The sequence below is a fragment of the Emys orbicularis genome, chromosome 9, assembly GCF_028017835.1.
Source record: "Emys orbicularis isolate rEmyOrb1 chromosome 9, rEmyOrb1.hap1, whole genome shotgun sequence".
In the NCBI taxonomy this organism is placed as follows: domain Eukaryota; kingdom Metazoa; phylum Chordata; order Testudines; family Emydidae; genus Emys; species Emys orbicularis.
This window is the reverse complement of record NC_088691.1, coordinates 45,853,924-45,866,022: the sequence shown is the minus strand read 5'-3', so window position 1 is coordinate 45,866,022 and position 12,099 is coordinate 45,853,924. Positions and strand designations below refer to the sequence as shown.

The following is a 12,099-nucleotide window of genomic DNA, read 5'->3' as shown; positions in this document are numbered from 1 at the left end:
AGAAGCATCAGGTACCTCTAATGTAGGTGTTGCTACCACTCCGCCTCTCTCTCACTTACCTCCCCACCCTGCAAGTATTTGCATAATGCACCTCTTATTCTCCCTTCCTGCCCATCTCCTTTCATCTCCAGGGAGGACTAAACAGGGCCTGGCTCTCCCAGAACATCAGCCCTTCTCCCTTTTCCCCCACCATCCCCTCATTGGGGCTCTAAACGATCCCCTGCCAACTTGTCTGACTGTTCCCCCTCCTGATTGGTGAGAGTATCTCGCTGCTTCCTCCCCATCTTGACTGTGGAGCAGCAGGGTCTTGACTGCTGTTTTCCCCACGTGGGTGAGAGAAGGCCCAGCAACTCCCAACAGTTCTGAGCCTCTGGGCTGGTCAAGTGCATGCTCTCAGGCACGGAGCTGAGCGTTGAGTGGCTTTGCCGTGTCATGAGCCAGACCAGTCTGCGATGGCGGCTGCTTCTCCCACATTGCAGCTGGCTGCTCTGTTACTTCTGGGGGGATTCTGTGCCAAAAAATTAAAAATTCTGTGCACGATATTTTAAAATTCTGCACAATTCTGCATATTTTATTTGTCAAAATAACACAATATAATCACACCAGTTTCCATTATTTTTGGTCATTTATTTCAAAATACCTGTCAGCAAGTATGTCTGTAACAATATAGATAACAAAAAAAAACATTTCCTGAATCCTTTGACAAATAGATTCCTTACTATCCATATTAATACAGAATTCTAAGTAATAATTCATTTAAACTACAATACAGAACCGTATTTCCCACACCCCTCAGAAGCACTGAAAAGGCCTGTGGGAGTCAGGGGTAATGGAGGAGCTGAGGGAGAGGGAAGTAAATTGCTGGGAAGGAGCCTGGGTGTGAACTTGGAGGGTTGTTGGGTATGGGTGGGAAAAGTATAGGAGGCGGGGAGGGATTGTTAGGGAGCTTCCCCCATGCAGACCCTGGTTGACCCCTAGCCGCTCCCATTCAGTCAGGCACATCTGCCTTTGTCCCCATGTGTTCCTGCACCCCTATCTATCCTTTCACCCCCTGTCCACGTGTCCCTCCACCCCCAATCAGACACCTACTCCCCCCCATCCTCATGTGGCCCTGTACACCCTCCCCAGTCCCTGTGTGTCTCTGTGCCTTCCAGCCCCTCCCCTGTCCCCATGTGTCTCTGTGCCCCCATCCAACCACCCCCGTCCCTATGTGCAGGGGCGGCTCCAGGCACCAGTGCACCAAGCGCGTGCCTGGGGCGGCAAGCCGCGGGTGGTGGCTTGCCGGTCGCTGTCGGGGCGGCAGTCAGGGAGCCTTCAGCGGCATGCCTGCGGGAGGTCTGCTGGTCCCGCGGCTTCGGCGGCAATTCGGCGGCGGGTACGCCAAAGCCGCGGGACTGACGGACCTCCTGCAGTCATGCCGCCGAATCCGCATTACCAGCGGACCTCCCACAGGCGTGCCACCGATAGCCGCCTGACTGCCATGCTTGGGGTGGCAAAATGCATAGAGCCGCCCCTGCCTATGTGTCCCTGCACCCCTCCCAGGTCCCTGTGTTTCTCTGCCCCCACCCAATCACCCCCAGTCCCTATGTGCCCCTGTCCCCATGTGTCTCTGTGCCCCCACTCAGCCATTCCCCGTCCCTATGTAGCTCTGCACCCTCTCTCCCATCACCATGTGGCCTCCTCCCCCCTGTAGCCCTGTGCCCTCCACTCCCATTCAGCCCCTGCCTCAGTCTGTCCACTACCACTAGCCCTTAAGAGCCCCTGTCTGCCCCTCTCCCACCAGCACCCCATGGTGTCTGTCTCCTCATAGCCCGTCTCCTGACCTGGCCTGACGGGCACTGAAGGCTCTCTTTCCCTCACTGGCTGGGAGCTGCTGCTTTGTTCTATCGCCACAGTGTCCTCTGGTGGGCAAAAGGCAGAACTGCAGCAACATTTCAGCAGAAGCTTTTTTTCTTGCGCAAAAAATTAAAAATATGCATGGCTCATTAATTATGCATGCACGCAGTAGCATAGAATTCCCCAAGGAGTACTCTGTGAAGCACGATCTTCAGTGCTCCTGAACTCAGGGGTTCCACCAGCCTCAGTCAGCCAGTTGCTCTGTCAGCACATCACCCCTGCACCGGCATGTCCCTTATAGAGGGAGGCGCTTAGAATCCAGGCTCCTAGGTGTTCCATCCCACTGACTTGCTGGGGAACCCTGGGCAAGGCACTTTCCCTCTCTGTGCTTCTGTTCATCCACCTACACAACGGGGCTAAGGATACTGAGCGATTTGCTGCCTGCTATGAAATGCTACAAAGCGCTAGATTGCAGGTGCTGGGCTGGGCGTGCGCTGTGAGGGTTGTGGGGTTCACTGGAACATGGGACACACCTGCATTAATAGGCTTTTGGTTCTCACAGATGACTCCTGGGGAGATCAAGTTTTCAGTCCATGTGGAGTCCGTCTTGAACCGTGTCCCACAGCCAGAATACAGGCAGCTCCTGGTAGAAGCCATCCTTGTCCTGACCATGCTGGCAGATGTGGAAATACACAGCATTGGGGGCATCATTGCAGTGGAAAAGATTGTGCACATAGCAAATGACTTATTCTGTGAAGAACAGGTATGGAACCTGCCCTCTTCCAGAGGGAATGAGTGAGACGAACCTGGCCTTGGACTCTGCGGGGCTGTGGTGGCAAGCGTGCATGTCGTACGTTCCTTAGCACATGTGGGTCATGGCACAGAGAACTTGCAGCAGCAGTGCAGTCAAAGGCTTCTACTGAGTGTCCATTTGAGACCCAAGCCCTGATGGTTAAGAGCAATTTTATGTGTCACCTCCAGGGAGTAACCAGATTCCCTGAAATCCAGGACATATTTCTAGCGATGGTGATGAGGGTGGAGAGGAGGCAGTGGTGGCAGGGTTTGGGCAGTGGAAATGGGGGTGCTGGGGGTGCCTGCTGGTGTGTAGGCAGGATTGGCTCAGGCTGTGAGTGTGGGGTGGAAGTGATGTGGCACTTGGGGGTGCACTGGTGACTGATAACTCCCTTCTTTCCTTTTCCCCACTCCTCACCCACACAGAAAGCACTGGGCGCTGATGACAACATGCTGGAGAAAGATCCCGCCACAGGCATCTGTACCTTGCTGTATGACAGTGCCCCTAGTGGCAGGTTTGGCACCATGACCTACCTCTCCAGAGCAGTGGCAACGTATGTGGAGGAGTTCCTCCCCAGCAGTGGCTGTACCATGCAATAGACACATTTGGGCTTGCAGCTGGAGTTAACAAACTGCCTTGGATTACCTTTTAGGAGTCAAAGGCAGGCGTTAAGCTAGCTTGCTGGTAGACTGTCTCCATGCCATGACAACTTGTTGAATTCAGGAGTGGAACCTACCATTTCCTAGCTTCACCCTGGGGAAAAAAACACTCTGCTGCAATAGCTGTTCTCAGCAGGGGGAGCGTGTCTCTGCTGATGCCAAGTGATGTTTCAGGAGAGCATGTTTGTGTGATTAAACCATGGCTGTGTTTGCATACAGCCATCCCAGCTCTTCCCTGGCACTGAACCCAGGACCGGGTTCACATGTGAGAGGCCTGTGCTGAGGGTCCCGGGGTTTGATCCCTGCTTGGCTCTGGGGTGTCTGTATGTGCATTACAAGTCAAAGCTTGGGGTAGGTTTCACTCAGTGAGGTGGGGAATGGGGGACTGCTCTGCAGATGCACACTATGGTGCTCAGGCTGGTCTCACCTCACTGGTTCCCCTCTATTGTGTTTTGGGTTTTGAACAGGCTCTTGCTGCTCTAGCCCCAAATGTGTGTTGAATTTTGAAGGAGGGTTTTATAAACTGAACAGTAGCTTACCCTGTTGTCGTAGGGGCTTGGGCCCAGAGCAGACCCTGCTGGCATTAACTCGCTGAGCAACGCAAACCTAGTCTCTGTGCCCTGCCCGTTAGTCCCACGGGCTTCTTCCCACAGTGCAGTCTGGACCCATTGGCGCCGACTCTATGGGTCCTCCAGGGCTGGAGCACCCACAGGGAAAAATTGGTGGGTGCTCTGCACCCACTGGCAGCTCCCCAGCTCGCCTCCGCTCTGCCTCCTCCCCTGAGCACGCCGCCGCATCCTGCTTCTCTCCCCCCCCCTCCCAGCGCTTGCCCTGGGCAAGTCTGGGAAGGAGGGGGAACGTGGCGCACTTGGGGGAGGAGGCGGGGCCAGGGCGGGGATTTGGGGAGGGGCACGGGGCGGAGTTAGGGCAGGGACTTTGGGGGCAGGGGTGTAGTCAGGCCGGGGGCGGGGGCAGGGGTGTAGTCAGGCCGGGGGCAGGGCCAGGGGCGCGAGCACCCACCGGCGCAGAAAAAAGTTGGCGCCTGTGTCTGGACCCCCCCTGCTCCTCTGCCCCCCGGAGATGTGAAGCTTTCAGAATCCAGGCAGAGTCACTTTGGAAGGCAGGTGTATCGAGACCCTGAACCACTCTACCCGTCTGCTGGGAGCCTTTAAAGAGAACGCTGACTCTAGGCACTTTTGGCTTGCTCTCCAGCCCCATCCCACACCATGTTCAGCCAGGCTTTGATGTGCTGTGTTCCTGCCAATCAGGCCTGTTGTGGACTCGCCCTCCTGGATTGCCCCTTGTGGCCTGGCGTGGTGTTTTGGTGACTCCGCCTCTCTCTCCTCATCAGGACTTCAGTGGGGACATGGCCCTCTGGCCAGGCTGCCCTGTTGCTCCTCCTCTTCCGGGGTATCAGTGTCACCAATAAATCCTATCTGACAGAATACCGGCAATGAACAAGTCTTCCACCCCCGGCCTCCTCTCCAGTCTCACTCGTTTGCCAGAGCAGTGACTCTGAGCTTCCCCCCACAACCCCTCAGCGAAATACAAACCCAGCAACTTGTGCCCAGCCCCAGCTTGAGTTTGTAGCCAGTTTAGGTTCTCCCTGGTGCTCCGCTCTTCTACCCAACAGTTACCGCCAACCCCCAGGGCTGCCTCCCTGGAGTCCTGCCCCCTTTCCAAGGCCCACCACAAGCATGAATTCCACTCCTGGCCCTTTCCCACCATACTCCTCCTGCCCAGCTCCTGCAGAGAGGGCCTCCAGACAACCTCTCCTGGCTCTCCCTCCCTCCACGGCACTGACCTCCTCCAGCCTGGCCCTCCTGCAGGTGTAACAAAGTGGGGCCCCTTCATAGTGGGGTGTGGCTTATGCACCCCCTCAAGGCTGTGTCCAGCATGGTACAGATGGTTTCCACCTCTGAGGTGCAGGACCTGGGCACAAAGGCGGTCCAGCTCCTCCTTACACTCGCTCATCGTCAGGAGTAGACAGTCCCTATCCTCCAAGGCCTCCCAATGCCCAGAGCAGTTCTCCCTTTCACAGCGCCTGCTCCGATGCCAGCAGCTTCTTTTGCACATTCTCTGCCATTGCAACTATATGCTTGCACCCTGTCCCATTCAGTGCCTCTGCAGTAAGGGCCTCAGTCTTTTCACCTAGCTCCCGGCAAGCTGCTGAGAGTTGGTAGTCACCCACACTTCCCCTGTTTTATTTGAGGCAGTGTCCGAGTCCTCGCTGCGGGCTATTCAGCCTCTTGCGTGGGCTCTGCTCCCCTGTGCTCATCTCAACCCAGAGGGAAACCTGCTTCTATACCTGCTGCTGCTTCCAGTGTTCTGCCTCTGCCTTCGCCGAGGCTGGTTCTTGTCTGGCCGCTTGGGCCATCACCTCTTGCCAGGCAGTGCCTGTTTCCACCCGCTCTCACTTACAGGCTTTCAGCTGGCCAGGCAGAATCTGCAGGTGACTCATGGCTGCTGGCTGGCCTCCTTCAGCAGTCTCCAGCTGGGTTTCTAACACCTTTGAGTCCTCCCCAGCCCCAGCAGTCCTGGGCTGCAGCTCTTCGTTCACCCTAGCCCTTCCCTTCCTTTACATCATCTTCTTCTGTACCAGGGTTGGGAATTCCCACTAATCCCTCCCCAGGATCACAGGCTGAGGAAGCTGCTCCAACCTGCATATGCCACCCCTGGCCCCGTACCTCCAGCTCCAGTCGGTCGTGGGACACCCCCCTTCTCCTTTTCTTCCTGGACATGAGATGTGCATTGGCAGGTGTTGGTCCACATTTCCTCAGCCCAGCGTTTGACCACACCCTGAACCCACCAGGACATCTACTGCCACTCCTCCCCCTTAGGTAGCCCTGCGTTTGGCAGCTTTTTAACCTTATCCAGGGAGGACCCTGCTCCACAAACTTCAGTGAAATAATTCATGTATCTGTGCTCCATCAATCGACAGTCCCTCCTAAAGCATCCTGGCTTGCTGCACTGACTTCCTTGGCTGCCCCCAGAGGAGCTCCGTTTGACTGAGGGACTGACCGGAAGGCTGGTAGATCTGGAGTGCCCTGGAGAAAACGTCCTCAGTTTCCTGGCAATTCCCCCATTGGGACACCTCATCCACCTGTCTCCCCTGCTGAGACACTCCCAGTCTGGCCCATCGTTCAGGTGTGGCCCTCTTGGCTTCAAAACAGGCGTTGGTAGGGTGGCCAGTTTTGGTTGGATGTATTTCTGGAGGTTTCATCACATGACATAATCTCTAATTCCTGGCGACTCCAGGACAGTGCTGGCAGGTTGGCAACTCTAGGCTTTGGCCTGCTCTCATGTCGCCTGCTGATGCAGGCCGGAACCATTTTACCCCACTTCAGACCCCTCAGGGCAGGAGCGGTAGAAACTGCTGCAGGACCACATGGTCCATGACTTTTCCACTGAGCTGGTCAAGGCACAGCCACCAGGACGCAAGGTCCTGCAAGCATTGTGCCACTACTTGTGGCAGAGATTCCTCCCCCTCCTCCCCTGGAGGGGTCTGGTCCCGGAACCAGAGCTGATATGCTGCTAGAGTCAGTCCTAGCCTGTTCAAAATGGCAGCCTTTGCCAGCCAGCTCTGCCTTACATCACAGTACGCAGCCTGAGCCTCTCCTGTCACAAAGGCCTTCATGGGGCTGCCCAGGCTGCTTCTTACTGCTTGTATTGAGCCTTGTGCCACTGCTGTTGGGTGGCAAATGGTGCTGCCTGCTGGTTGTCCATAGTTGGAGGAGGAGCACCTGAATGTGCCATTGCTGCTGTTGTAGCACAGCCATCTGCAGCTGTCGCTGGGTCGCTGCCAGCAGATGTGCCAGCCCCACTCTTCTTTCCCTTCCCAAATTCTGGGCCAGGTCCCTCTGGCCCTATTTCAGAGGTTGATTGAGGTGCTCACATGCTCCGTGTTCTATCACAGACGCACTGTCCTGGAGCACCCCCTTGTGGCGTGACATGGCATTTCAGCGACTCCGCCTCCCCCTCCCCCTTCTGGACTTCAGTGGTCTGGTGCAGTGGGACCGTGGCCCTCTGGCCAGGCTACGCTATAGTTCCACCTCTTCCAGGGTATCTCTGTCCCAAACTAATCATATCTGATAGAATAATGGCAATGCACACAATGTCTTCTGCCCCGCAGGCTCTTCTTCAGGCTCTTGTTTGTCAGAGCAGTGACTCTGGGCTTCACCCAGGAGCCCCTCAGCAAAACCTAACACCAGCTGAAATACAAACCCAGCAACTTCTGCCCAGCCCCTGCCTGGCTCTCCGCAGCCTTCGCCTTCCCCAGTCTGGAATCTGCCTAGAGAAAGGGCCTACCCTGACATGAGCTCTTAGCCCATCTTAGGTTCTCCCCAAGTGTGACCCCCCCTGCAGGTGTAACCTTGCGGGGCTGTTAGACCTCTCAGCAGTAGCTAACCCTGTGGGGCTGTTAGCTTTCAGCTGTAGCTAACTCTTCTTGGTTGGTGTGGGATCTGCATCCCATCCCATCCCCTTTCATCTCTCCAGGTGAAACCAGCAGTAAATTAACTGCTTCCCGGTAGCTGCAGCAGTAGACCATGGTGGTGCTGGTCCTCCCTTGCATCGCCAGTACCTGGGTGGGGTGTGTTCACCTCTTGGACAGCTGGCTGCTGACTCCAGATCCTGAGTTTCACCACTTAGTGATGGTATCTGCTGCAGAGCTCTTTGGGGGCTTCAAGTATTTTATGAATCTGCACTAGATCTTTCCTAATCTAACAGCCTAAACCCTCCCCAAAGTAGGTCAGTGCCGCATAAAGCAGGTCAGTGCATGAGCAAACATCTCTTGCAGTGTGTGGATTTCTCTGCTGGCTTCCCAAGGCAGCACTGTGGCCAATAGAGTGAAATGGTTTTCCTGTACAGTAGCTGATATCTTAATTTTCTTTGCCTTTAACAAAGTGTATGCTCCCTGGAGGCATTGGGTAGATTGTCCTCATTGCACGGACACAACACTAGAAAAATCTCCTACGTGGTCCATTTCTTTTTTTCCATCTTAACTTCTTTCCTCCCCCAGCCACAAACTAATTCCCCCATCTCATCTTTTAATAACATCAGAACATCTGAGGCCATGGGGGTTAGCGCTGTGTGCGCTGTAGGGGTTCCTTACAGCTCCATGGAAAGGGGAAGCTAGAATATCTGCACTGCCCAGAAACCACTTTCCCTCCCACCATCTTCACGTAATAAAATAACCCTAAATAGGGAAGTAAAAGCATATGTTACACTTAACCCATAGACTAAATGGTGCTCTCTAATTGTCTGTCAGAGAATTCATAGATTCTAGGACTGGAAGGGACCTCGAGAGGTCATCGAGTCCAGTCCCCTGCCCGCATGGCAGGACCAAATACTGTCTAGACCATCCCGGATAGACATTTATCTAACCTAGTCTTAAATATCTCCAGAGATGGAGATTCCACAACCTCCCTAGGCAATTTATTCCAGTGTTTAACCACCCTGACAGTTAGGAACTTTTTCCTAATGTCCAACCTAGACCTCCCTTGCTGCAGTTTAAGCCCATTGCTTCTTGTTCTATCCTCAGAGGCTAAGGTGAACAAGTTTTCTCCCTCCTCCTTATGACACCCTTTTAGATACCTGAAAACTGCTATCATGTCCCCTCTGTCTTCTCTTTTCCAAACTAAACAAACCCAATTCTTTCAGCCTTCCTTCATAGGTCATGTTCTCAAGACCTTTAATCATTCTTGTTGCTCTTCTCTGGACCTTTTCCAATTTCTCCACGTCTTTTTTGAAATGTGGTGCCCAGAACTGGACACAATACTCCAGCTGAGGCCTAACCAGAGCAGAGTAGAGTGGAAGAATGACTTCTTGTGTCTTGCTCACAACACACCTGTTAATACATCCCAGAATCATGTTTGCTTTTTTTGCAACAGCATCACACTGTTGACTCATATTTAGCTTGTGGTCCACTAGAACCCCTAGATCCCTTTCTGCCGTACTCCTTCCGAGACAGTCTCTTCCCATTCTGTATGTGTGAAACTGATTTTTTTTCTTCCTAAGTGGAGCACTTTGCATTTGTCTTTGTTAAACTTCATCCTGTTTAACTCAGACCATTTCTCCAATTTGTCCAGATCATTTTGAATTATGACCCTGTCCTCCAAAGCAGTTGCAATCCCTCCCAGTTTGGTATCATCAGCAAACTTAATAAGCGTACTTTCTATGCCAATATCTAAGTCGTTAATGAAGATCTTGAACAGAGCCGGTCCCAAAACAGACCCCTGCGGAACCCCACTCGTTATGCCTTTCCAGCAGGATTGGGAACCATTAATAACAACTCTCTGAGTACGGTTATCCAGCCAGTTATGCACCCACCTTATAGTAGCCCCATCTAAATTGTATTTGCCTAGTTTATCGATAAGAATATCATGCGAGACCGTATCAAATGCCTTACTAAAGTCTAGGTATACCACATCCACAGCTTCTCCCTTATCCACAAGACTCGTTATCCTATCGAAGAAAACTATTAGATTGGTTTGACATGATTTGTTCCTTACAAATCCATGCTGGCTGTTCCCTATCACCTTACCACCTTCCAAGTGTTTGCAGATGATTTCCTTAATTACTTGCTCCATTATCTTCCCTGGCACAGAAGTTAAACTAACTGGTCTGTAGTTTCCTGGGTTGTTTTTATTTCCCTTTTTATAGATGGGCACTATATTTGCCCTTTTCCAGTCTTCTGGAATCTCTCCCGTCTCCCATGATTTTCCAAAGATAATAGCTAGAGGCTCAGATACCTCCTCAGGCTAGGTCTACACTACCCGCCTGAATCGGCGGGTAGAAATCGACCTCTCGGGGATCGATTTATCGCGTCCCGTTGGGACGTGACAATCGATCCCCAAATCGACGCTCTTACTCCACCAGCGAAGGTGGGAGTAAGCGCCGTCGACAGGAAGCCGCAGAGGTCGATTTTGCCACCATCCATACAGCGGGGTAAGTTGGCTGCGATACGTCGAATTCAGCTACGCTATTCGCGTAGCTGAATTTGCATATCTTAAATCGACCCCCCCCTGTAGTGAAGACGTAGCCTCTGTTAGCTCCTTGAGTATTCTAGGATGCATTCCATCAGGCCCTGGTGACTTGCAGGCATCTAACTTTTCTAAGTGATTTTTAACTTGTTCTTTGTTTATTTTATCTGGTAAACCTACCCCCTTCCCATTAGCATTCACTATGTTAGGCATTCCTTCAGACTTCTCCTTGAAGACCGAAACAAAGAAGTCATTAAGCATCTCTGCCATTTCCAAGTTTCCTGTTACTGTTTCTCCCTCTTCACTAAGCAGTGGGCCTACCCTGTCTTTGGTCTTCCTCTTGCTTCTAATGTATTGATAAAAAGTCTTCTTGTTTCCCTTTATTCCCGTAGCTAGTTTGAGCTCATTTTGTGCCTTTGCCTTTCTAATCTTGCCCCTGCATTCCTGTGTTGTTTGTCTATATTCATCCTTTGTAATCTGTCCTAGTTTCCATTTTTTATATGACTCCTTTTTATTTTTTAATGATGTTGAATGCCATAGATGTGGCTGGTTCTCATTCATGCACTTCAAGTTCCTTTCAAAGTTGGGAGTAGTTGACAGTGTATGCACTATGCAGGCTGCTCTGGGGGTGATCGGAGAATGTAATGGTAAAAAAACAGCTCCTCGTAGTGCCAGAGATTTTTACCCACTATAAAAGGTTACAGTGAATGTATAAGGGGGAGCCTCTCCATTTGAAATGGTTCATATGCAGGATGCTTGTGCTCCCTTTGCAAGGGGAAAGTGCGGCTCAGCCACTGCTGAAGGCAGAGTTTGACGTACTTGGCACCTAACACACACTGGCAATAAGGCCACCATTGTGGGAGTCCAGGAATCAGGTCTCCTGCTGTGGGGCTTCTGTTTAGCTGCATTTTTATTGTGGGATTTTTCTTAAAATTTGCTTTTGGAGAGTTCCTGCCCAGAGAGCAGGAGCTGAGCTGCACCTCCATAGATGTCATGAAGCGCTAAAGCCTTGTAAACCCAGCTGAGGCCAAGTAACACACAGTTGAGTAGGTAGATAGAGTGTTCCAGTGTAAGGGCTGCTTGCTGCACTCCACTTTAATGGTTTACTGACCGTAACACAGTTGCACTCTCACACTTAGCCATGTAACATTTTCAAACTCCATTTCCTAGATCTCACCTTTGTTTTCAGGGGGTGAGGGCTGAGATGCATGTAAACATTAGTCTTTTTTTTTCCTAATAAAACCAAAAAAGGCAAAACCTGACTGAAGCCTGAAAAGCTAGAATAAAATGCCTCTATTTCCAACATGCCTGTGTTTTCATTTCTAGCCCTCGGGGTAGTTTGTGAGCGAGCTGCGTGGGGGAGAGTGACTGAGCATCCTAGCGTGCTGCTCATAGTCTGAGTTGGGGGTGGGGTTGGCTACTGCTGAAGTAGAGCTACAGGCTCTGGCCAAGAGTAATAGCTTGGGACAAAAGGGAGTTTGCAGCTTTGAGTGGTGGTTTATGTGTATTACTGTAGTGCCTAGGGTGCAAGTCTGACTGGGGCTTCTTTGTGCTAGGTGCTGTACAACTCTATCCCAGCCCCAACGGGCTCAGTAGAGCCTCCTGCTCTCTATATTTAGGTGTATCTTAACCAGAGGCCATTGTAGCCACAGGCAAGCTTAGCTAGGGTAAGAGCAGCATACCTAATTCATCAGCCGGGCTCCTGTTACTAATGTTTGTATTGGGGTAGGGCCTAGAACTTCTCAAGGATCAGGGCCCCATTATGCCAGGTGCTGTATGCTAATCTGACAAAAAGTCAGTCCCTAAGGCTACGTCCTCACTACGGGGG

At 52.2% G+C, this 12,099-nt stretch overlaps 1 protein-coding gene across 1 annotated transcript in view; it reads left to right on the top strand.

Moving 5' to 3' along the window:
* Positions 1 to 3,228, top strand: part of PHKA1 (phosphorylase kinase regulatory subunit alpha 1) — a 91,416-nt gene extending 88,188 nt beyond the window's left edge. The window contains 2 exon segments of the mRNA XM_065410307.1: positions 2,399 to 2,599; positions 3,055 to 3,228. Of these exon segments, the coding sequence (XP_065266379.1) occupies positions 2,399 to 2,599; positions 3,055 to 3,228 (375 nt within the window).
* Positions 3,229 to 12,099: the final 8,871 nt, after the last annotated feature.